The sequence below is a fragment of the Bos mutus genome, chromosome 5 (genome assembly GCF_027580195.1).
Source record: "Bos mutus isolate GX-2022 chromosome 5, NWIPB_WYAK_1.1, whole genome shotgun sequence".
Taxonomy (NCBI): Eukaryota; Metazoa; Chordata; class Mammalia; order Artiodactyla; family Bovidae; genus Bos; species Bos mutus.
This window is the reverse complement of record NC_091621.1, coordinates 45,793,630-45,820,027: the sequence shown is the minus strand read 5'-3', so window position 1 is coordinate 45,820,027 and position 26,398 is coordinate 45,793,630. Positions and strand designations below refer to the sequence as shown.

The following is a 26,398-nucleotide window of genomic DNA, read 5'->3' as shown; positions in this document are numbered from 1 at the left end:
CAGTCCTGTATCTTCCTCTGTTCAGCCACCTCCTCTTTTCTCTGTAAAGTGGGAGGAGGGGGCCTTAGAGTTCCCACTGAGAACAGAGTGATGCCAAACCTCTGCCCTTTGCTGACCCTAGGAAAAAGTGCTGGCTGCTGTCAGCTCTTTCCAGGCTGGAAACCCAAGTGAGGTTAAGTGCTCAGAGCCATTCACCTGTTCCCAAAAGCCCTTCTAGCTCTTATTTTCTGGGCTCAGATCTGCGGTTCTGTGGGCACAGACAGGCTTCACAGGCCTAGACTTTTGAGTTGACCTGATTTTCTAAACTCAAGGGTCAGGAAAGCAGCTGTATAAAATTAGAGTTTTTAAAAAATCACATTGAAAATAGGTGTATGAAGGTAGATTTGATGTTATCAAAATTTTTAAAAAATCACATTGATCACCATTATAGAAAAGGTAACAAACTTTATTGAGCACCTATGTGCTAGGGCACGACTAGGGCTATGAATTTTACAATCATCACATCTAATTCTCCCATTGAGTTATTATTATCTTCACTTTACAGGTAAGAAAGCTGAATTTAGGTAACTTGACCAAGGTCACTCTGTCAGGAAATAGCAGTTAGGATTGGACGTAGTAAGTCTGATTCTAAAGCCCAGGTCCTGTTTTCCTTTTTTTTTTTTTTTTGCATTTATGGCCATGATGCCTGAAAGAAAATACAAAATTCAGCAGTAAAAAATATTTTCTTTTAACACAGTATTTGAATATGGACTGAGAAAATGTGTACCAATACCTGTCAGCCAACCACTATAAAAAGATAGTACAGTTCAAACTATCACCACCAGAGGTCAGCAAACATAGGAGAAACTCAGGACACAGTGAGGGGTCAGAAAGGGCCTCCTGGAGTGACTCATATCCACAGTACATCTCCAGTATCTATGAAGCTGCAGGAACTGCAGACTGTGACCGGAGGGCTCAGAGTGTGTAGAGGGAACATCAGCGTGGAGATGGAAGGAGAGCGGTGTAGATCCCGTGCCGCAATCGAAAGACAGGAGTCCAGCTCCATCAGATTACTGCCCAGAAGAAACTGTGGAACTGGCTCTCATGAGAATTAGAGGAATTCTGGTTCCCTGTTTTCCTAGCCTTCTGTTCCGCTGGTGGCTACCTGGAAACCCTTTCTAGGGATGATCTGGCTTAGATGCAGGATGATTCTGGAGTCTGTCTTCCGAGGAGCTTACATGAGGGTATCAAAGCCCCAGTAGTGTGAAGCAGCAGCTAGAGGCATGACCAGGGCTTTGAGGCTGATGGATAGCTGCCCATCCCTCCTTGGGCTCTTCTAGGAGTCCAGGCAGGTGGAATGCTGCACTCAGTTACAACTATCTTCCTTTGCCAGATCTAAGTCTGGGACTGAGAAGTATCAATAACTTCAGATATGCAGATGACACCACCCTTATGGCAGAAAATGAAGAGGAACTAAAAAGCCTCTTGATGAAAGTGAAAGACAAGAGTGAAAAAGTTGGCTTAAAGCTCAACATTTCAGAAAACTAAGATCATGACATCTGGTCCCATCACTTCATGGCAAATAGATGGGAAAACAGTGGAACAGTGGCTGACTTTATTTTGGGGGGCTCCAAAATCACTGCAGATGGTGACTGCAGCCATGACATTAAGACGCTTACTCCTTGGAAGGAAAGTTAGGGCCAACCCAGACAGCATATTAAAAAGCAGAGACATTACTTTGCCAACAAAGGTCCATCTACTCAAGGCTATGGTTTTTCCAGTAGTCATGTATGGATGTGAGTTGGACTATAAAGAAGCTGAGCACCGAAGAATTGATGCTTTTGAACTCGTGTTGGTGAAGACTCCTGGGAGTCCCTAGGACTGCAAGGAGATCCAACCAGTCCATCCTAAAGGAGATCAGTCTTGGGTGTTCATTGGAAGGAATGATGCTAAAGCTGAAACTTCAATACTCTGGCCACCTGATGCGAAGAGCTGACTCATTGGAAAAGACCCCGATGCTGGGAAAGATGGAGGGCAGGAGGAGAAGGCGACAACAGAGGATGAGATGGCTGGATGGCATCACCAACTCAATGGACATGAGTTTGGGTAGGCTCCTGGAGTTGGTAATGGACAGGGAGGCCTGGCGTGCTGCAGTTCATGGGGTCACAAAGAGTCAGACACGACTGAGTGACTGAACTGAACTGAAGTCTGGGACTGAGGGGGGAATTGAAGGTAAAAGAGCTTCTTGCATCAGGAGTTATCAGAGGAGAGCAAGGTAAGGAGCAGGCAGGAAGGCAGTCTCCTCACCCACAGCCTTGGATAACTACTCTCAAGGCAAAAATATTGTCTCTCAATATAGAAACATTCCAGTCAGGTTTATGGGAACTCTACATGCTCTGGGCAGAGTTCAGAACTGAGATGAGGAGGAAAAGGGGTAAGGATCTGAGAGCTGGGGGATCAGGAAGGTCCTGAGAAAGAACTTCAGCAAAGGAAGGAAGGCTTCCTGGATTCCACATACACAAAGCTCTTCATTAGGATCCCCTGATTAAAGTCTGTAGTGGCCCAATAATTTACTTTTGACCCCAGTGATGACAAAGCTAAAGTGAGTTTATCCATTCAACTCAAAAAATATTAGATCCTAGTCTTAAAAAAGGTATTTCATTAAATGCTGAACCTACAAAATACATGTGATTCTTGCCCTCCAGGAACTCAGTCTAGAAAAGCAGGAGAAAATACCAATAAGCAACCGGAAAATTATGTCTAGCTAGAGGGTATGAACAAGGAGCTACACAAGCAGAAAGATCAAATAAGCTAAAACTGTGTTCAGGGTAGAGAAGACAAGGGAAGAAAGGTGTCCAAAGGTTTCACAGAGAAAGGAATATGTAAATTGTCTCAAGGTAATCACACTGAAAACAAATAAAAGGAGGGTGATTATTGTAGCCAAGGAACAGCAAGAACAAAGGCAGCAAGAATACAGGTATAAACCACAAAGAGCGTGTTGAGGCCAGGCCATGGGGGAGGGGCAGAGACTGAGCAGGAGAAAAGGGTATGAGACACGAAGCTGAAAATCACAACTAGAGATAAACTGGGACCAGACTGCAAAGGTTGTACTTTTCCTAAAAGCAAAGGATTTTAAGCAGGGGTCTGGTGGCAACATGAAAGATGGACGACTGAGGCTCAGGGAGATCAGTTACAAGACCTAAGCAGTAGCCAGGGTGAGTGCGAGGACAGTGGAAATAAAGAGGGAGGGAATTCCCTGGTGGTCCAGTGGTTAGAACTCCAAGCTTTCACTGCTATGGGCCTGGGTTCAATCCCTCATTGGGAAACTAAGATCCTCCAAGCCCAGAGGCCAAAAAACCAAACCCAAAAGAAGGGGGAAAATGGAGATACACTGTTAGTAATATTGACAGGATTAGTAATCAAATGAATGTTGATAGATGAAAGAGAATTAAAGATGATTCTGAAATTTCAAGTATACATGATCAAGAGTATTAATGGCAAGTGAGGTAAGGAACACAAAGGATTATTTTTCTTCCTTACATGTTGAGTGAGTTATCTGTGGGACATTCAGATGAAAATATCTACTAAGCAGGCTGCCAGGTTGAGAAAAAAGTGAGGGATTTTAATTTAGGTGTCACCAACATGTATGTAATAGCTAAAGAGAAGAGAGAATGCAACTTGTTCAGGGGTGAGAGAGTAATGAAAGGACCCAGGATGGGGAATGCCAGTTCTTCCAGGGACAGAGGAAGAAGTGGCTATGAAGGAGACTAAAACATATAAAGGTTGAAGGAAAACCAGAAGTGCCTCAGTTTCACACTTCATGGGAAGAAAGGACTGAGACACACACTGCTGGAAAGAGGTCGAAGAGGCTACGGGCTGAAAGGCCATTGGAGCAGGCAACCAGGGTGCTGGTACTGATGAGCGACTTGGTAAACGATGGCCAGACAGGTGGCTAAGAGAAAAATTAAACTCTCACTCACTTTGGAAATGCAAAGAATTAGGTTAGCAGCTTGAAGCAGCAGCAGAGGCTTTTCAAAATGGGAGAGGTGGGCAGAAAGGCAGATTTTAACATGGTTGAAAAGTCAAAAGTGTTAGTTGTTCAGTCGTGTCCAACTCTTTGGGACCCCATGGACCGTAGCCCATCAGGCTCCTCCGTCCATGGAATGCTCTGGACAAGAAAACTGGAGTGGGTGGCCATTCCCTGCTCCAGGGGATCTTCCCAACCCACGGACTGAACCCGGGTCTCCCACATTGCAGACTCCTTACCTTCTGAGCCACCATGATAGGCTGACGGAAGGTCTCTCCAGGAGAGACTTAAAAGGAGAAAATACTATTGAAACAAAGAACAAAAAGAAGTCAAAGAAAATGAGGTTGAGAGCACTAGTGGCAGGCTTGGCCCTGCAAACGAAAAACACTTCTCTCCTTAGGAGAAGGGGGCAAACTGGTATTGGCGAACACGCAGACATGAGAAGAGAGGGAAGTTTGAGGAAATCTGATGGGAAATTGGAGGGAAGTTTGAAGAACTTTGATGCTTCTGTTTTCTCTGTAAAATAAGAAGCAAATTATCTGCTGAAAAATGGGGTCAAGGCTGGGAAACTTGCAGTTCTACATTACTATGCCAGACTATTAAGTATTTGATAGCAGGGCCTGTCTTACTTCTTTTATCCTCAACCTAGCACATAGTAAGGGCTCGATAAATGTTTGCTGACTGAATAGCTGACAGAACTAAAGGGCCACATAAGACTCCTAAGGCCAAAAAACATACAGCCCCTCCTCATAAAAACCCCTCCAGTAAAGCCAAACATTAAAATGTTATATTTCAAATGGCTACATAAGAAAATCAAATGACTGAGTGCTTTGATGAAGTGGACACAAGGGGTCAAATGAGCAAAAATAATCAAGAATGCTGGTAGTTACAGTATAAACCATCAATCAAGGATTCTTAGATAGGTACGAAGGCAAGTAAAAGCACAGGCTGACGGGAAATGGGAAAGGCTGTTAGCGTTAACTTCAATTTCAGTTTCAAGGGGCCATAATCCAGATTCAGTCATTTTAGACACAGGTTGGTATTAACTGAATGCAAAATATGTTGGAGCTAGATCTTGGCTTCGAACTACCATTCTCCAATAAAAAGAACAAAGGCTCCCTGGAGAAATGGCCAATCTAGGGCTGGGGCAGGGAAAATACAGTATGAGCCTGAAGCATCTTATGTATCAAAAAGTGCTCAAGAAAAAAAAAAGAGGATGTAGACATATCAAAGGGACACAGACGTCAAAAGCACTTCCAATGTTCAAAGCTGGGACAACGTGAGCAACAAAAATATTGTATAATTGGATTATAACCACCCACTTAAATATACATGAGTACTTGCTAGTTTAAATTAATAAAAAAGAGGCAGTTTCCTCACAGAAGCTTACTTCCCACCAACCCCATTAAGGGTGGGCTAGACTCACTTCCCGGAGAAGGCAATGGCACCCCACTCCAGTATTCTTGCCTGGAAAATCCCATGGACGGAGTAGCCTTGTGGGCTGCAGTCCATGGGGTCACTAAGAGTCAGACACGACTCAGCGACTTCACTTTCACTTTCATCCACTGGAGAAAGAAGTGGCAACCCACTCCAGGGTTCTTGCCTGGAGAATCCCAGGGACGGGGGAGCCTGGTGGGCTGCCGTCTATGGGGTTGCACAGAGTCGGACATGACTGAAACGACTTAGCAGCAGCAGCAGACTCACTTCCAAATAGGGAAAGAGAAAGTGAAGAAACCAGGCAAATACTACCTTAACCAGGTGATAAAGGTTTTACCATCCATGTCACATGGCTATCACACACCCCTTGATAGGATGTGATGAGGGCATTTCACCTATGTAGTACTTTTTTCTCCCCCCAAAACCTGTAAGCTCAGTCTAACAATGAGAAAAAAAAAATCAGACAAATTCAGATTGGGGGATACTCTACAGAACATGGCCAGTACTCTCAAAGACTGTCAAAGTCACCAATAAGACTAAGAAACTGTCAGTCACAGGGGAGACCAGGGAAACACACCAACTAAATGCAATGTGGTATCCTGCCACAGATCCTGGAACAGAAAAAGGACATCAACGGATAAAGCCCACAAAGCCTAGGATTCAGCTAATGTAATGTACCAATGTCAGTTTCTTAATTTGGAGAATATATCCTGATGATGTTAACAACGGAGAAAATTGGGAAAGGGGAATATAGAAACCCTCTGCACTATCTTTGCAACTTTCCTTTGAATTTAAAAATATTTCAAAAAAGAAGCTAATTTAGAAAAAAAAGTTCAAACTGTCCCTGTTCCTCTGGATCTGCTGCATTTCTGTGTAGTCCTGGCACACTGATCTGGTCATGAATTGTTTACCTGGGAGTTAAGTGTAGGACACTGCACTGATTAACATGTATTAACAGTGTAGCTAGAAAACTTCATTTTGGGTTTAGTATATGAAGTTATAACCATATTCTCCCCAATCCCAACCCTCTCAACACACCAGAGACATGGCTTTTTATTAAAAAACTTTTTTTTTTAATTGGTTTACAAAGGAGCTACAGACTACATTGAACTAATCTTTGTACAAAAAGGCAAAAAAAAAAAAAAAAAAAAAAGCCCCCAAACACCCAGAGACAAAAGGCAGGGGAAAGACAAGAAAGTAACAAGAAAGTAAGATACAAAAGAGCAGGAAGAAACTAAGACAAGAGATTAGCATCATACATACACAAGATCAAGGGGAAAAAAGAGCAAGAAAGATGAGAGAGCATTTAAAAGTATTTCCCCACAGCCCAGGTGATAATCGGATTGAAACCAACAACAAACACAGCGTGAGATTATTAAGAAGTTTAAAAAGGCAACAGTGGTATGGAGACTGGTTATTGCCAGTGTTAAGAGAGAGAAATAAACTTGTTTTAGGCACCAGAGACCGGAGCACTGCCCCTTCCTCCCAGAGGAGGACAGACTCTGGAAGAGGAAGCAGGCCCTAGGGCAGCTGCCATTGGTATGTGTAGAAGGAGTCTCCTCAGACCAATCTCAGCACATTTTCCCCAACTTTCCCCAAAATCTTTGCACCTTAGATTCCAAGTGAGAGCTATGGGATGCCAATGGGAGAAAGGGGTGATCAGAAATATGAAGACTTGCCCTTGTGCACACTGTTTAAGAGCAGCTGCTAGCAAAGTGGGGGGCTGGGTAGAGAATCCCATTCCTCTGTGGAGAAGGCACAGTGTAATTCCTGAAGGCGAGGAAGAGAAAACACACACCCCAGGAGAGGTATCAACAAAGTCCTCACCACCCACGGCAGCCTCACTTGAGACCTATTTATGGTTTTTTTTTTTGGATATTAAAGGGAATTGAGGGACAGATCATGCCTCTTCTTGTTCAGCAGGGACAAGGCAGGCTGTGGTTGTGATAATGAGGAAGGGAGAAAATGGGACAAAATACTCATTTCCCTCAAATGAACATTGTGGAGGCAATCTTTCTGGGTTTGGGGAAATCAAACTGGAGAAGACCTAGGAGGTGAATGAAACCAGGGACTCCCATTTTTTTTCCCCCTTTCCCATACTTCGATCTAAGGCAAGTGAGCTAAATTGGCAAGAGGGAGTAGGAATTTAAGCTTAAGGCTGCTTAATGTCCTCCTGGGAGCTGGTGTTTAGGGAAGACAGACAAAGAAAAGAAACAGGTCAACCTCAAAGCTGGTCTCCTCATCCTCCTAGATGAGGTCTGTACCCCAGGAGTAGAGCCAAGAGAGGCACCGCAGAGCACACAGGCTCCTAAACAAAAGTAATAACCTACCCATAGTTTATCAGCAGTTTTCAAAAGCAATGTTTTCCGGGGTTGGAGAAGTGCCATATCCTCCTCCCTTTCCCCAAAGCTACTGCTGCCACCTTTCATCCTTGCACAATAAGTTACTGGCTCTCTTCTAAGGGAGATGAAACTCTGAGATTTCACATTCCTCCTCCCAACTCCAAGAGGGTACTTGAATAGGGGGAAGGAGAGCTATGCAAAGGGCCCCTCACTTGAGGCAGCTAGACTATCCTCATTTTCCTTGGTACCTGGATCAGAACTCCTTTGATCTGATCCCAAGGTCCAAAAGGCATCAGGGTACTTACAACTGAATGAAAACTTTAGCACCAGAGCTCCCCAAAAGCGTAACAGGGGCCTGATTAACACCCCCAGAAGAACCCCTCAAAAAGTGTATAAATTTATTGCATCCTAGCAAAGATCTGCAGCTTCCAGTATTCACACAATGTGAAGATATTAACAATACAAAATATATTCTGAAAGTCAAACATCTGCAGTTCATAGTGCTTTCTCAGATTTGTTAAAAAAAAAAAATACAATGCTTAGTTTCCTATATAGGATATACAAAAGCAAAAATATATATATGTATATAGTAGAAATAAATCAATCAGCCATAGTAATTTACAGCCTTTGTCTCTAACCCTCCCCCAGTCATAATCTTTACCCAACACTTCAGTCTATACATTCTGGGATCAAGAGTTCTATTCTGAATTCTGAAAAATATCTGTTACACTGCATTCTACATGGCACCCATAAACAGGGTGCCCGCTGGGAAGTCCCTGAAGGAAGACGATGTGGGTTGTTACTGCTCTGGGTAAAAAGTGAGACAATCAAATGATAAGCAGATATATGTGAACAGGCAACCTGAAAGGATAAGGGAATAATATTATCACTTCTCTGGGCACCCCCAACCCCACAATGTTTGGTCATTAGAAAGTTACATAAAAGAGCAATTTGTGAAAAAAAAAAAAAAAAAATAGAATCAATATGCCTGTCAGTTACACTAATTTCTTCTGGCAAAAAGTTCAGGGGAAGGGACTTTCAGCAATAAGCTCCTGACTCAAGGAATGTGGGTTAACGTGCTGTGGAAAAGACTGACTGACTTACTGCTGCTGGGAGATAAAAGCAGTAGCGGCTTTCATTTTAGGGCCAAACAAGATACTGAATCTTGAGCTTCCTTGGAGAGAAGGAACTAGGACAAGTGGAAAGAACTGGATATAAATTTGCTTGTGCTAAGAGCTGGGGGTAAACCAGCATTCCATCCCAGAGAAAACCATCATCAAATAACCTAAAAGTGTATAAGCTTCAGCATCATTAAGCTAGATTACATCTAGTAATTTCATTCTGGGGAAGATTCCATTCCTTGAAATGTTCTATCAAAACACTGCACACTCCAGTGAGTTATCTTGCCCCTTTCCTCCAGAAGATGCCTATGTACATGATTACAGATATAAAATAACATGTTCAGAGTTCTGCCTTTGAGTGGGAACAAAGAGTGTGATAAATGGCTGGGCAGATAACTTTTACTTCAGTATTAATGCAATTTGATAAGGGGAAAGCTCCTTGCAATAGCTTCTGTGTCAAAAACACTATTAAGTCTGCAGACAAAGGACCAAATGGAGTGAGCTTTTGTTTAAAATATTAACAGTTATTGTATTTCAGGTTAAACAACAACACAAACTTACCCAAACCCTAATTTGGATAGATTTTATATAAAATATATAGTAGAATCATGGCATCATCTATTTATAGTCAAGGTAAACAAAATTATGAGAGGAATTAGGACTCTACTATAGATCTGGATGTTGGTTTCACTTTCAAACACAAAAATAGTTTCTTCTTTTAAAAGTGCAGTAGAATATCCCCCATTCATAATTGTAACTAGTTTAGCAAAAGCAAAGCAATGACCTCAGGAACATACCCAGGTTTTAAGATAGATTTCTAGGTAATGGGCCTGAAAGGCATTTTGATCTGAATTTGATTTATTTTCCAACAATTTCAAATATAATTTCTCATCTGTGTGTAGATATATACAAGCACGAACACACATTCACACACGGTCATACACAAACACTTCACTTTCTATCAGATTAGGGTAATTTTTTATTGCAGGTCTCTTATAGTATTGGCTAACAGAAAACCTATCCCCAATCTAACAGATTACACACATACACACAGCCATTTCCACACTTCCTCACAGTGAAAAGCTCTCTGACGAGATACCAGAAAGTCAAGAGAGACAATGTTTTAATGGCTGGGCCTTGAGGACAACTCTGGTTGCATTTAAATCTCAGTGCCAAATGCACTAAGAGTTCCCTGCCGCTGTAATTTTTGGATCAGTCTCTTCAGGAATCAGGCCATGGAGAAAAGCAGGATGGTTTTCCCTGGTCTCCCCTATAAGCCACAGTGGTAAGACAAGATTTCTTTTTGTTCTGGGCTATCATTCCCATGATCATGAGCACTTCCTTTCCCCTCAGGAGCCACCCTACGAAGAGTTAAGGGGAAAGATCAAAGAACCACTGCCTTGCCACTGATCCATGCTCTGGAGTTCTGCAGAATGGAAATCCAGAACAGAGTCACTGGCTGATGCTCTGCAATAACATAATGGGAAAGCAACTACTGGAGATGTTCAAAAGAGGAAGTGTATTTCCTTTCAGAACGTGAACTCAGAAGCCCACACATCAAAGCTTAGAGCTACCTTGGAAGAAGTTGCACAAAGGTCCAAACACTCCAACTCCTGAACTGAACTACTTGAGTCACTTCCACTTCTGAGCACATCATTTTCCTATTGAAAGCTCCTACCTATTATTTGACCATCTTTTCACAGTTTGGACAAACTGATCCCAGACTATAACTTTCAAAGGGTCTCTTGTACAATTCCATAGAAAGACTTCTGATTCCTGATGCTTAGAGCAGCCAATGAAGAGAGAGGTGCTTTTGACTCTCCAGCACCAAAAGGGTGCCTGCGTCAGTAGTATTTTGAACACTCTCTTCACAGCTACCTCAAGCATTCGCCTGAGCTTCAAGGCTTCTCCATTCTGCTGCTGGGACTAAGGACTTTATTAAAAAATGACAGAAGTGCCTCATCCAGGGACCACTACCAAAAACAAAATATGAAGTGATCAGGCGAGAGAAGGGGAGACAGAAAGGGTTGAGTCAGGGAAAGAGTGCAAGAAGCTGATCCCAAATTAAAAGACAAAATTAAGAAAGGAAAACATTATGTATGTATATATAAACTAAAAGCAGAGCATATAAATGCTTAATCTGGTGGGAAGCCAAGACAACATCTATTAGAAATCTTGATGTGTCACAACAAGGCTCAGCCATAAGGAAATAAGGCAATATAAAAAAAATGACCAAGGTATTTTGGTCACAGAATGGTCTCCTTCCTCCTCCCAGCCAACCCCTGCAAATGCATCTCTATATATCTTTTATATATATATATATAATATAGAATCTGTTTTTGTTAAAAAGTATTTCAATGATCATATATATTTATCAAGGCATGATGGCTTTAGGAAAGGGGGGGATCCATCATGGGGGAGCTGAGAAGGGAAATGCAGGAAGGGGGAGGCTGGGGTAAGAAGTGTTAAGAAACTGTTTGGGGTCAAACAAATGCTCATCAAAGGTGGCACCAAAGGTGGTACCAACAGAATTTTCACTATGTTTCCCACTTTAAGAAGGTACTGATGATACAGGTGGGTGCCAGGACCCCATCTCTTCTTTTGTATCCCACCCCCAATTCTTCCCACCACCATGCATTTTTAATGCCTCATGGCTCACTCTCCCACACGTCTCTTGGACCCATGCTACCTTGCATCCCAGGGTTGATGGGTATGGCCCATATGTCTCTGGCCCCAGGTGCCTGATCTCAGAAGCCATTGCCACTGATATTAATGGACTGCAGATCTGCCACCTGCATGACATTGATGCCACTGTTGGCAAGACGGGCAATACCCTCCGGACAAATGGCCTCCATGGCTACCATGTTGGTGGTAATAAGGGCTGAAGGGGTGGCAGTACCACTGCCTTCTGAACCTGCCCCACTGTCCAGGGGCAAAGTGCCCACACTCAGGGCTACACCCGGGCCTCCCTTCTTATTCTGGTGGGTCTTGATATGCTTTGACAGGTGGTCACTCCTCATGAAGCGCTTGGGACACTCAGGGCAGGCAAATTTCTTCTCACCTAGGTAAAGGAAGAGTAAGAAGATGAGAAAATCACATCTTAGGAAGTAGGGGTACCTTGTTCAGGTCATTCCCTTCAAACCATATACGGCAGAATAAGGCTCATCTTAAAAGGTGATTAAAAACAAGAAAATTCTGGTGATTATCTTTTGTCTTTTGGGGTGGGGGGGGAGTAAAGATTAGAGAGTACTCAGAAAGGAAGAAGTGTAGCAGAAAAGTAAGATAGGACCTTCAGAATCCTTATTTCTTAAGGGTTTTCAGATTAACTCCAATGCCATTTATGATCCATACATTCAATTTCAAACATAAGTTGCTCAGAAATTTTAGTTACTTCCGAGGTATATTTTGTCTTTTCGTTCTGGTCCATTACTACCTCTCCCTTCCCAAGCTCCCGCTCACCTGTGTGTGTGCGTTTGTGCCTCTGTAACTCATCTGAACGTGTGAAGCGTTTCCCACAGAATGACCAGGTACACATGAAAGGCCTCTCGCCCGTATGCCAGCGCAAGTGTGCCCGTAGGTGTGAGGTCTTGCCATATACTTTGCCACAGCCTTGCATGTGACAAATGTGCTGTTTCTTCTTGCCAGGATCCCCAGAGCCCCTGGAAGTGAAAACACAATTATTCTTTGTTCATTTTAGAGACAAAAATTAGAGTCATAAAATATCCATAGTAATTACTGGACCCACTCAAAACTAATCCAAGTTTTTATTAAAAAAAAAAAAACAAGGAATCTGCCTGTCAACTTAGGAGACGTAGGTTCAATACCTGTTCCGGGAAGATCCCACATGCCATGGAGCAACTAAGTCTGTGCCACAACTACTGAGCCTGTGCTCTAGAGCCCAGGAGTCGCAACTATTGAAGTCTGCGGGCCCTACAGCCCGTGCTCTGCAACGAGAAGCCACTGCAATGAGAAGCCGGTGCACCACAACAAAGAGTAGCCCCCAATCACGACAAAAAAAAGCCCACGGAGCAACAAAGACCTAGTGTAGCTATAAATAAATAAACATCAAAATGTGCACTTAGATATGTGAAGCTTACAAAAAGAAAAAAGACTTCTCAAGACACACACGCACACAAATGCCTTCATTTTATTTTTTTTAATTTGTTTATGGCATGTGGCATCTTAGTCCCTGGATCAGGGACCAAACTTGTGCCCTCTGCAGTGAACGTGCAGAGTCTTAACTACAGGACCACCAGGGAATTCCCAAAAGCCTTCACTTTTAGTATCAACAGCTAAATCTTTATAGTCAGTTCCGATGTGTGATGTCATTTTCAAGGTGACCTGTGAAATCTATGAGGCATTTTCCTGTATTTTTCTGGACGTTAAGTCTCAATACACGCATTTTCCATGGGAGCCACTGTGAATATGGTGATGTGGTGATATTTTTGACTGGGAACTTATTAGTGAACAAAGGGTCTCTCCATTAAGCATTTGGTGGAGAACTTTAAAACATAATATTTTACAACTACAAAGCTTTCCTTTCTCCAAAATAAAGGTCAAGAGCCAAAAGGTAAAGATTAAAAGCTGAAAAGATAAAGTACTATGAGAGACATCAGTGGAAGAAGATGGGATGGAAAAAAGTTAAAAGAGGGGAAATAAGGACCGTTAACTAATTCAAGGTATGTTAAAAAAAAAAATTCCCTATATGGAGCAAATCCTAAGCTCTTCTCAGGAAATCAGTTCTGAAATGTTCTGCCAAACCAATCTGTACCATGTGTGATCCATTAGTGGGCACTATGGAGATTTCCAAAAGAGATTTGCCTTGGGTTTTAACAGCACACATTAGCAGAGGAGCAGGAAAAAAAAACAGAAATGAAATCACACTTAGGTGGAAATCATAGAATTTCCTTCAAAAACTTAAATCCACTTGAAGCTTTTTGAGAGGGAAACTCTACTGTACTCAAGAGCTTTTTTTCCCCTTTTAATTAATTTTTTGGGGATGCTATGCAGCATGTAGGATCTTAGTTCCCCGACCAGGGATAGAACCCATGCTCCCTACAATGTAAGTGTGGAACCTTAACCACTGGACCACTTGGGAAGTCCATGTACTCAAGTGTTTTTGATTCAGGTTTTTCCCATAATGTAGGGTAACCTACAAAGAATTCAAATTGTTTTTTTGTTTTGGTACATTTCTTATTTTTGTGCTTATTTTTTTCTTAAGTTCTTTTAAAAAAAAATTTTAATTTATTTACTTTGGCTGTGCTGGCTCTTCATTGCTATGTGGAGGTTCTCTAGCTGCAATGAGTTTTTTTTATTGCAGGGCATGGGGCTCAAGGGCACAGGCTCAACAGCTGTGGCACCCGAGCTTAGTTGCTCTGCAGCATGTGGGATCTGCCCAGATCAAGAATTGAACCTGTGTCTCCTGCATTGGCAGGCAGATCCTTTACCACTGAGCCACCAGGGAAACTCTGTGCATATTATTATTATTATTTTAGTATTTATTTATTTATTCAGCTGTGTCAGGTCTTAGCTGCAGCATGTAGGATCTTTCATTGTGACCCATGGACTCTCTAGTTGTAGTGTGTAAGCACAGTTGCTCGGCAGCACATGGGACCTAAGTTACCTGACCAGGAATCAAGCTGAGTCCCCTGCGCTGCAAGGCAGATTCTTAACCACTGGATCACCAGGGAAGTCCCCTGTGCTTATTTTTAATGGGGCAAAACTTTAACAGACTTTTTTCAAAGGTAATTAAAAACCTATATGACTTTCTAGTCTCTTTCAAAGTCAGTGACTTGAAGAAAAAGGAAATAACCTGGAACTCTTCAGAGATAATATTGTATAGGCAGTACACTAATGCGAAAATCTATCAGAAGTCTGTTTTGTAGAAGATATTAGATTATTTGATTGAAGAATTTTCTACCCAGAATAAGTAGTTTTATCTATTTTGAGGGGAAAAAAAAAGAAACTCATGATTTTCACACAGTCACTGTAAAATAATCATTACAGTAGGTATGTTTCCATTTCTTTGCCAGGCTGTTTTATAAGATATCTTGTTAAAACCATCTCACCAATAGAATTTTTTTAAAGAATAAAAACAAACAAACAAACATCTCAAAACAGACATAAAGTAACAATCATTTGACCATTTGGCTCCATCTGACTTCCTTGTCTCTAACAGAAAGCAGGCATCTCTGAAGGTCCAAGGTCTAAGAGTTGATGAAAAGGACCAGAGTTGGAACCAAGACCATATGTGACCTAACCAAATGCACTGTACTATCTCTGATCCCTGTGTAACCCTGCCAAGTCTTAAAGTTAAAACAAAACAAACAAAAAACCCCACTTATTTTTACCTCCTAATCTACTAATTTTTCATCCTTACACTCTTAAAGAGACCGGCTGAATCAACTTACCTTCCTTCACTGTCTTTACAGTAGGGGCAGGTGCATGCTTCCCGCCGGGTCCTCCGACCAGCTTGGGGTTGGGGATCTGGGCTGTTCTCTCCTTCTTCTCCACCTGTTGGGTCATCATGTATTCCATCACCACCAGCCCCATGGAGGCCAAGCTGAGCTCCATGATCACCTGAAATTAAGAGAGTACAAGGGTCAAGGTGGGAAGGTCATCACAGCCACAGTGACCCTTGACTTTTACAGCACCATTTCTTCAAAACTTTGAAGTCACCTTCACTGATATTGCCTGTACTTGAAATCTCAAAAATCAGCACTACAGAGACAAAGAAACAATAAGTATATGAAAACATGCTCATTCTCAAATTTTAAAACACAATTCTATTTGACTTTTATGATTGTTTTAACCTACCAGGTTAAAAAGTTAAAACTCTAACAAGGCACAGCATCGGCAAAGATACAGGGCTTCCCAGATGGCTCAGTGGCAGGTGGTGAAAATTAGTGCAACCTTTAGTATTTTTTTTTTTTTTTGGGGGGGGTGCACCTGAGCTGTGTAGCTTGTGGGATCTTAGTTTCCCAACCAGGGACTGAACTTGTGCCCTTGGCAGTGAAAGTGCAGAGTCCTAAGCACTGGACTGCCAGGGAACTCCCTGTATGACCTTTTTGAAGGCCAATTTGGCAATATCATTAAAAATTTAAGTGCACATCTTCAAAGAAATTTCACTTTCAATCACAATGTCCTATGGATATATTCATGAGAACATAAACATAAGTGACAGTAAAGTTTTCTGTAGCCTTGTAACAAAAAACTGGGAAAAAATCAAAAGGTACACCACTGCTGAACTAGTTAAGTAAATTACAATAAACTTATGTACACTACTATATATGCATTAAAAAGAATGAGATAAAGTTACATACTGTTATAGAAAGAGGTTACAACAAATCTCTTACTCATTCCCAGAGCTAATGTCTTATGGAACCAACAAAATGGAAGTGACTAAAAATAAGACTTTACGGGACTCTAAACTAGAAACTATTCAAAACCAGAAAGGGGAAATTTCCTGAAATGAGCAAAAAATTGTTCTGAATATTCAGCAGGAAACAGTACATGCATATTATAAATTTTGATACACAGAGAAAAACCAAAGAGCTGAGATCAAAGTTAATTCTTTTTTTTTGGGCCATGTGGAGCAGCATGTGGGATCTTAGTTCCCTAGCCAGGGATCAAACCCAAGCCCCCTGCAGCGGAAATACAGAGTCTTAACCACTAGACCACCAGGAAAGTTCTCAAAGTTAATTCTTCGTAGCTAGCTATATACATGCCAGAAGGTTTTGGTCTGGGATTAGATGCTTTTCAGAATGCACACACAAAAAAGAAAACACCATACATACATTCTGTTACTTGATGTCATTTCCTTTTAAAGATAAATTTGTCTTAAATTCACTATAATTTCTCTCCTGGTAAAATTAAAATAGATAAATTCTACAAAGTTCCAGGACAGTGTTTTTCAAGCTTTTCAAACTTGCAACATACAATGAAAATATATATATTTGACAATGTAATCTAGTACATATATATATAATTGAAAGAGTTTCACAAAAGTGTCTATCCTTATGCTAAGCAGTGTATTCTGAAATTTTCTAGACTCTATTTTTTTTTTTTTCCCTTAATGCTGGTCATGACCCAGTATATTGATTTTATGAGTTACTAATGGGTCTCATTTGTCATTTTCAAACACTGTTCTAGGCCAATAGACAGAAGCAATGGTTTAAAGGAATAGCTAACATTCTTCTCCAGCTTTCAAATCTACTATCAATAAGCATTCACCTATGAAAGCATTTTGCAAATAAGTTAAAAACTCTATATCCATACTCAAGATTCTAATAAATGGAGAGTGTTGAACTGCCCTGCTTCATCTATTTTATAAAGGAGGAAACTAAATAAATGGGGTAGAAACTAAATAAATAAACATCTAGAAACCCAGGCTCTTGACTTCTGTACCTCATTTCAACTCTGTTCTGCCGATCAGCATAATCTGAGTCACGTGCCTTATGAGCGGCCCTCCCTGTGCTCTGTTTCTCACTCTAGCACTTCCAGCACAGCCTATCATAGCAAAATAAATGTAATTTGAAAATTTTGAGATTTCCATGATACTGGCAGAATGAAAACTGGGAAGTACTGGAGCACAAGTTAAGAACCAGTTTAGAAATATGACAGACCCTAGAAATGAGTCCCTGCACTACGATTAGCTTTTTTGGTAACGATTAAATAACTTCTCTAGTTATCAATTTCCCCATCAGTAAAACTGGGATGAAACATGACAGATCTCATAAAGTTACTGTGAAACACAAATATGGAAGTCGCTGAGCACAGTACAGGAAACACTGAGCTGCCACACAGCAGACATTCAGTACACACGTCAAATACTGCTAGGGAAATACCTTGTGGAAAAATGTAGGGAGAAATCATAGAACAAGACACGCCGATATTTTCATTCTGCTTAAAAATTATGTGCGGCCAAGTGGAAACTCCCCGTAGTGGGGATGGAGAATTTATCCTTTAAGCCCTAACAGCTCAGCAGATAAGGTAGGATGCTAGTTAGTACTACCAATAGTTACCTACGAAAAATTACTTCAGAAGAGAAAATTATAAAACTAGTGATCCGACTATCTATAATAGGTCTTTAGAGACGATAAAATTGTGGTGCATATAAGCAAATCATCTTCTTTGATCTATTTTTCAAGCTACACTAACTCCATTAAAATTTGAGAAGCAACTTATCAATCCTCAAAGTTCTCCCTTGCCCCAATCAACTCAAAAGAAGCAAACCTGTCTCCATTTTATTGAAACATAAGAATAATATACTTAGATATCAGAACTACTAAAACTAAATGTCTAACCCTCTTTCAATTCTTACAAAATGGACAGTCAAAAATTAATATCCTCCTGGACCCCCACAATGATTTCAAATTTTTTCAAACTAAGAAAACTGAGAATGGGGTTAGACAGAATGAACAATTTTTAATTTCATTTAACAAAAAGAAGGGATAAAATGTCAACAGAGTATCAACATCAGACCAGAATCTGTTCCCTGCCTCTTTTAATAACAGTTTTAGAATAAGAACAGTTTTATCTTAAAATGTGGTACTGGTTAGGCAATGAAATAAATTAAAGATTTTCCTTTCCATGATTAAAATAACTAGTAAACCAAAGGCACAGCTTAATGACAGTCTTGCCCAACTCAGTGGTTGCCTCTAGCATCAGTTTCTGAAATAGCCATGGCAGTTACGCACTTTTTTAGTTTCCTCAAAGTGAAGAAGTGTGCTGAAGTTATGAACTTTCAAGACCACCACATAGCAAGTCAAACACCCTATTCTTCTCTGAGAAAAAAACTTGGGTAATACTAAAATAAGATGAAATAAGAACCTTCTCAATAATTTCCAAAAGGGTGGTTCCCATACACTTCCTTATTATCTGCTTTCTGAAATGACTTTGGGAACATAGTGTTCTTTAATTCATTAAGTATTAATACAGTAAGACTAAACTTTAGAACAATACCTATATTAAGCACACACTGGGTTTTCTCAATGTTTCATTTTACACAACAGATTTAACTCAAAGAAGAATATCTCAGACCACAAAATGTTTGTGTATTTTCAGCTATGTTGAAACAGAATACTGGTAACAATATATGAGGAACAAGGTATCCAGAATAAGGCTCCAAATCAAGAAACAAAAACCTCCACAGTGTAGGATTCCCTGGTGGTACAGTGTATAGGGTACATGGGTTCGATTCCTGGTCTGGAAAGACCCCACGTGCTACAGAGCAACTAAGCCAGTGTGCCCCAGCTACCGAGCCCGTGTGCTGCAAGCACAGAAGCCCGAGCGCTGCGATAGAGAGCAGCCCTCGCTCAACGCAACCAGAGAAAGCCTGAGTGCAGCAACAAAGACCGAGTGCAGCCAAAAATAAATAAATGAAAAATTTTACAAAGAATAAAGAATGGGCACCAGAAATTTAATTTCCTTCTGTTCCAGAATGCAAGCCCTTGCTAATTCATCAGTAAGTTACGCTCTATAAAAATTCATATATATATATATATACACACACACATATATATATATCTTGCTTCTAAACTTACTTAATTACACATTAAATACTTCCTGTTACTTAATCATCATATTTTATACCCATATGCTATGCTAAGTCACTTCAGTCGTGTCGGACTCTGTGCGACCCCATAGATGGCAGCCCCTCAGGCTCCGCCGTCCCTGGGATTCTCCAGGCAAGAACACTGGAGTGGGTTGCCATTTCCTTCTCCAATGCATGAAAGTGGAAAGTAAAAGTGAAGTCGCTCAGTCGAGTCTGACTCTTCGAGACCCCATGGACTGCAGCCTACCAGGCTCCTCCGCCCATGGGATTTTCCAGGCAAGAGTACTGGAGTGGGGTGCCATTGCCTTCTCTGATTTTATACCCATAGACATGTATAAATGATAATCTATAGGGTTTCCTATATACAAACCTCCTTAAGACCTTATCCCTACAGTGCCATGTGGACTCTCTAACAGCAATCTGTAAAAATGTTTATCAAATATTTACTGTCTACTGATCCAGGTACTACACTAAGTGCTGAAGATTCAAAGAAATAGTTTTCACTGTGGAAGAGCTTGTAGTTCACTAGAGAAGAGAGAAACAGATAATTTCAAAATAACGATATAAACCTTATACTAAAAGCCATTCAAAGATTTTCCAGAACTGAAAAGGGTAATTTCTCCAGTCTAGAATTTCAGAAAAGGCCGTTTCCTAAAGGAACCAAGATTTGGGCCAAACTTCAAAAAATGCATAGGAGTTAGCCAAGTGAAGAATGTTGGCAAGGGAAGGGTAGTTCCAGGCAAAGGGAAGACTACCAGCAGCACGAAAGAATGTAGTGGAGTGTGGGATGGTGGTGGAGGAGAGGGAGGATGTAGGTGAAGAGACAAACTTCAAAACAGATATTATTAGATGCAAGACAGATATTTAAATGACTGATTTTTTTTTAAAGGTGATGGCAGAGAGAGTATGGATAAGCACTTTCATACATCAGCCAGGGAAATAGCACGTTTCCTATATGTGTAGGGCACATTGGCAATATAGGGCATGTCTTTAAGATGTGACTAATATTTAACCCAACAAATAAGGACATGTGCCAGACACTATATTAAGCTCTGGATCGAGTTAGATATAATCCTGGCCATTGCAGAGCTTCCCAGCTTCATCATCTCACTTGGGAAGACGCAACATGAAACCAACAAGTATAATATCTGTCCTATAATGTGTATAATAAAGTGATAATAAAACACTCTATTAAGAGAAGTATTAGAGTTGGGAGGGAGAGTGTTGGAAGGGAAAAAATGGAATATACTGGTTATTCCATTTGATAATAACGAGGTAATAAAAGTGTAAAGTAGGGCAGTGGTTCCAGTAAAGAAAAAGGCATGGGTAAAAAAGTATTTAGGATTAATGGGACTTCCCAAATGGTCCAGTGATTAAGAATCCATCTTCCAATGCGGGGGATGTGGTTTTGATCCCTGGTGGAGGAGCTAAGATCCCATATGCTGGAGAACAACTAAGCCTGCACACCACAACAAAGACCCAGCACAGCCAACGATTTATTTGGGGAAAGGTCAGAGTACATAAAAATGCTCTTCACTGAAAAAAATCCAACTATGGAAAATGTCAGGCTTCCGAGGTGGCATTAGTGGTAAAGAACCTGTGTGCCAATGCAGAAGACCTGATCCCTGGGATGGGAAGATCTCCTGGAGGAGGAAATGCCAACCCACTCCAGTATTCTTGCTTGGAGAATCCTATGGACAGAGGAGTCTGGCGGGCTACAGTCCACAGGGTTGCAAAGAGTCAGACACAACTAAGGCAACTTAGCAAACACATGGAAAGAGTCATCTGAAGAGACATTCATCAAATGATTTACAACAGCAATACAAGAAACGGATTAAAATGTAAATAAACTGTTCAAGTAACCAGATGGATTACTAGGCAGTCAGCAAAATTATGATTAATTGAACTCAGAATAAATGCTTATACTATATTATTCTTTAATGATAGGGCTATATATATTACAACAACCTAGAAAAAATGCTTATGCTACATTATTACTGAACAAACCAAGAAACACATTACAGGCATACTAAGAAAGTTATGCTAGAGAAATGCATACATTAAAATTTATATCCAGTAGAGCAATTTGGGCACACCAAATCAGTGGCTGCAATGGGCAGTGCTATTAGTTTGTTTTTTTCCCTTTCTCTTTCTCATATTTTCTATAGTATAACTGTGTAACTTTTATCATTAAAAACAACTATACAGCAGGAAAAAAATTAGTCTATGCATCTTCTCATTTTTTGGTATATTAACAGTGTTCAGAAAGTATGAAGATAATTCCTTAGTGAAAGTTGCTCAGTCCTATGTGATTCTTTGTGACCCCATGGACTATACATTTGATGGAAATCTCCAGACCAGAATACTTGAGTGGGTAGGCATTCACTTCTCCAGGGGATCTTCCCAACCCACAGATTGAACCCAGGTCTCCTGCATTGCAGGCAGATTCTTTACCAGCTGAGCCACCAGGGAAGCCCCAGAATACTGGAGTGGGTAGCCTATCCCTTCTCCAGGGGATCTTCCTGACCCAGGAATTGAACCAGGGTCTCCTCCATTATAGGCAGAGTCTTTACCAGCTGAGCTACCAGGGAATCCCTTAATTCCTTAAGTACAGGGCAATCTACACAAAGATGGCAAAAGCTTTCACCAGTAGGTGTCACTGTAACGAAGTGATAAGATGTTTTAAAAGCCCACCCTCCAAGGGCAGAGGCTTAAGAAACAAAGATGGGCATGGATGTGCAGTATATGCACAAATTTGAAATGCAACCATTTAAAAAACTATAATTCAGATGTCTCTCCATCAACCATCATGATTCCAAAGCTACAGACTGCCCTATTTTTCATCTCCAAGAAAACCAAGGACTTGAAAATTTGATTATTAGTAAAATACTGAAGTTCTTGTAAATTCCAAGACTTTCATCTACTTCCCATCTCTCTCAACATCATTCCATAGTGAAAACTGTTTTTCAAGACAAAGAAATGAACAAGAATTGCCTTACCTTTCCTCCCAGCTCTCACCATACTGATATCCTGGGAAAGGGGATTCACTTTAACATCCCTTCCAAACTAATTATAATTACCTATTCTTATTCAAATTGTTATGATTAAAAATTCATTTAGGGAATTCCCTGGTGGTCCAGTGGCTAAGACTCTGAGTTCCAATGCAGGGGGCCCAGGTTCCATTACTGGTCAGGGAACTAGATCCATATGCTGTATCTAAGAGTTTGCATATCTCAACCAACAGTCTAAATACCTCAACTGAAGATCCTGAATGCCTCAACGAATATGGAAGACCAAAAATTCCAAGTGCTGCAATGAAGACTTGCTGTAGCCAAGTAAACAAATTTAAAAATAAAATAAAATTCATTCAAATATATATTAATATATACCAGAGGAAAGCTGTGGAGGAGGAACATAAAGGTTAAGAGAACAAAGTTGGGAATTCCCTGGAGATCAGGGGTTTGGACTCTGTACTCTCACTGCTCAGGGCCTGGGTTCACTCCTTGGTCAAAGAACTGCAAGCGGTGCGGCACGGTGAAAAAAAATTAAGACACACTGTAGATGAACTAATGGTCCAGTGGTTAAGACCCCACACTTCCAATGCAGGGGGCACAGGTTTGATCCCTGGTCAGGGAACTAAGATCCCACACACCAAGCAGTAGAGTCAAAAAAACAAAACAAAACAGATGAACACAATTAATTCTAACTAACTGTTCATATTCAACAACTGACATTTTAAATTACTGAGAGCCTCTGATGATTAAAATTAATAAAGGCCATTACATGCACTGTACATGGTGCAACTGGGCAAACCTAGGTATGACTCCTGGTTTCATCACTTTCTGCCAAGGAACTTCTCTGAGCCTTCACTGGCAAAAAGGATACTGAGATAACTACGGACATTACCTAGCACTGTTCTTGGCACTTAGGAGGTGCTCAGTAAATCACTATATATTAAGAAAATGAAAGAAAGGTTAAATGTTAATTTTAATGTTGTTTTCCTCCCATCTATACATGTACCCTTACTATCCACAGTATGTTCTTTGACTTCCCTGGTGGCCCAGACAGTAAAGCGTCTACCTACAATGCAGGAGACCCAGGTTCAACCCCTGGGTTGGGAAGATCCCCTGGAGAAGGAAATGGCAACCCACTCCAGTCTTCTTGCCTGGGAAATCCCATGGACGGAGGAGCCTGCAGTCCACGGGGCCGCAAAGAGTCGGACACGACTGAGCTTATGAGGCAAGGGAGTTATAACATCAAATTTAATCATTAGTGTTTAAAATAGCAACAATAAAATACTGTAAAGCCAAGAATAAAATGCATACTAATGTAACATTTTGTTTCTACTCACTGGATTTACCACTGAAAAAGGATAATCATATTGAAGTCTTCAAATTATACGTAATTCATTAATTACGATTAAAACTCGCTTGGGGTTGATTAGTAATGCAAAAATAACTGTTCTGAATGCACAGTGTAGTTTTGAAAAGAAAAAGTGTGGACAAAATTTCATGTTTTCAGAAAATTTCCTAGATAAAATATAGCAAGGAGATGCTGTGTGACGATAAAAGCATGAAAGAATGCTGAAGCAAAGCAGAGATATACACAGTAAAGAGAAGTATCTCATACTCAAATGTCCTAGAGGCTCTCGGTAACAAGACCAAATTAATTTCTCTAGTGGGTCCCGAAGAAAAATTAATAATAGTAGCTATCTACCAAGATCCCCTCGAGGAGGAAATGGCAACCCACTCCAGTGTTCTTGCCTGGGAAATCCCATGGACAGAGAAGCCTGGCGGGCTACAGTTCATAGGGTTACAAAAGAGTAGAAGACAACGTAGCAACGAAACCACCACCACCATGTTCTAATAAAATTCCTTTTCAAAAACTTTTTATTTTATACTGGAGTATAGTTGATTAACAATGTTTTGACAGTTTCAGGTGTACAGCAAAGTGATACAGTTTATATATACATGTATCTATTCTTTTTCAAATTCTTCGCCCATTTAGGTTGTTACATAATATTGAGCAGAGTTCCCTATGCTATAGAGTAGGTCCTTGGTGGTTATTTATTTCTTTTGGCCGAGCCACATGGCACGTGGGAACTTATTAGTTCCCTGACCAGGGACTGAACTCACAGCCTCTACAGTGGAAACGCAGTCTTAACCACTGGACCACCAAGGATGTCCTTGGTTATCTATTTTAAATACAGCAGTGTGGGACTCCCTGGTGGCGTAGTGGATAAGAACCCGCCTGCCAATGAAGGGGACACGGGTTTGATCCCTGGTACGGGAAGATTCCACATGCTGCAGAGCAACTAAGCCACATGCCACAACTACTGAGCTCACGCTCTAGGGCCCACAAGCCACAACTACTGAAGCCCACATGCGGCAGCTACCGCCTCCCGTGTGCCCAGAGCCTGTGCTCTCCAACAGGAGAAGACACCACAATGAGAAGCTTGCGCACCACAGCTAGAGAGCAGCACCTGTTCTTAGCAACCAGAGAAAAGCCCACATGCAGGCAATGAAGACCCAGCACAAGCAAAAGTAACAAATAAATTATAAAATAAATAAATACAGCAGTGTGTACATATCAATCTCGAACTACCCAACAATCCCTTCCCCTACCCTTCTCCCCTGTGAATAAGATTATTAAAAATATAAGTAGAATAGTAATAATAAAGTACTATTAACAGTGATGGTCGTTTAGTCACTTAGTCGTGTCCGACTCTGCGAACCCATGGACTGTATGTAGCCCACCAGGCTCCTCTGTCCACGGAATTCTCCAGGCAAGACTGCTGGAGTGGGCTGCCATTTCCTTCTCCAAAAAAGGGGCTGAATATATCAAAAATTCTACCACCCCAACAAATTATTATCTTTTTCCATCTTCCCCTCAACTACTACTTGTCTGCACAAATAAGCTTTACAAATTTGTAATCATAATACAGTAGCATTAAGCATAAAAATCTGAACCAATATTAAGAAGTAACTCTTTAGAGGCCTCCTGGCGGTCCAGTGATTAAGACGCTGCACTTCCAGGGCAGGGGGTGCGGGCTGGATCCCTGATCGGGGAACTAATATTCTACATGCTACATGGCACAGCCACAAAAAAAAAATAACTCCAGATCCATACTATCCTGAGATGCCTGAAGTGAACATGTGAATAGGCACTTACATGCTGGGTACCTTTTAATGATAGGGCTAAGTTTATGCATGAGTAATGCCCACAGTATAATTATGTAATATGATATAGTACAGCTGATATTTTAACACTCCCCCACCATAAACTGAAAGGTAACTTTTAATATAACTAAATTTCCCTTCGTCTTAATTTGTCCAGACTACTAGATAAATACTAAAAGCAGAAAACTCTCATTTATACCTAGTGTTAAAGAAATACATCACAGCGTTAAACTGTCAATGACAGTATGAGAAAAGGAAAAAAGACAGAAAAGCTACTCCATGAAAATATACAGATGCTCATTTATGCATCTATGTACTCCTTCTCCTAAATGGTTTTCTTCAACTTCTGCTTACTATGGCAATGAATAATTTAGATGTATGCATTTTACTTAATATATTTTGAGCTTTCTGTTCTCTGTTCTTTTAATATTGATTATGTAATGAACCAATCAGCAAACATACTCCTGAGGAATATTCTTATTCTAAGAAAATGACTTAAACTGAGAAAACTGTATGGTCTATTATATTCTGTATTAAAAATACAGATATCTTGAAACTACTTGAGTATTTAATATGACAAAAGAGAAATAAGCTGTGGCAAACAACTTGATAAAATAGTATGCAGTAATTTAAAATCACTCCTCTGGAAGTGAAATATATAACAAGGATCCCTACTATTGTGACTATTATTTAACAAGAATGAAATGAGGTGTAAATATTAGCATGGAGTAGGTAATATTATTTGTAGTTGACATGAC

The 26,398-nt window shown here is 40.7% G+C and overlaps 1 protein-coding gene across 3 annotated transcripts in view; it reads right to left on the bottom strand.

Moving 5' to 3' along the window:
- Positions 1–644: 644 nt before the first annotated feature.
- The window catches only part of SP1 (Sp1 transcription factor), a 44,278-nt gene continuing 18,524 nt past the window's right edge, over positions 645–26,398 (bottom strand). For all 3 annotated transcript variants that reach the window (XM_070370861.1, XM_070370863.1, XM_070370862.1), the window contains exons 4-6: positions 15,317–15,485; positions 12,366–12,565; positions 645–11,967 (exon numbers count right to left, since the gene is read on the bottom strand). In XM_070370861.1, coding sequence (XP_070226962.1) covers positions 11,654–11,967; positions 12,366–12,565; positions 15,317–15,485 — 683 coding nt within the window. In that variant the 3' untranslated portion in view covers positions 645–11,653. The remainder of the gene's footprint in view (positions 11,968–12,365; positions 12,566–15,316; positions 15,486–26,398) is intronic.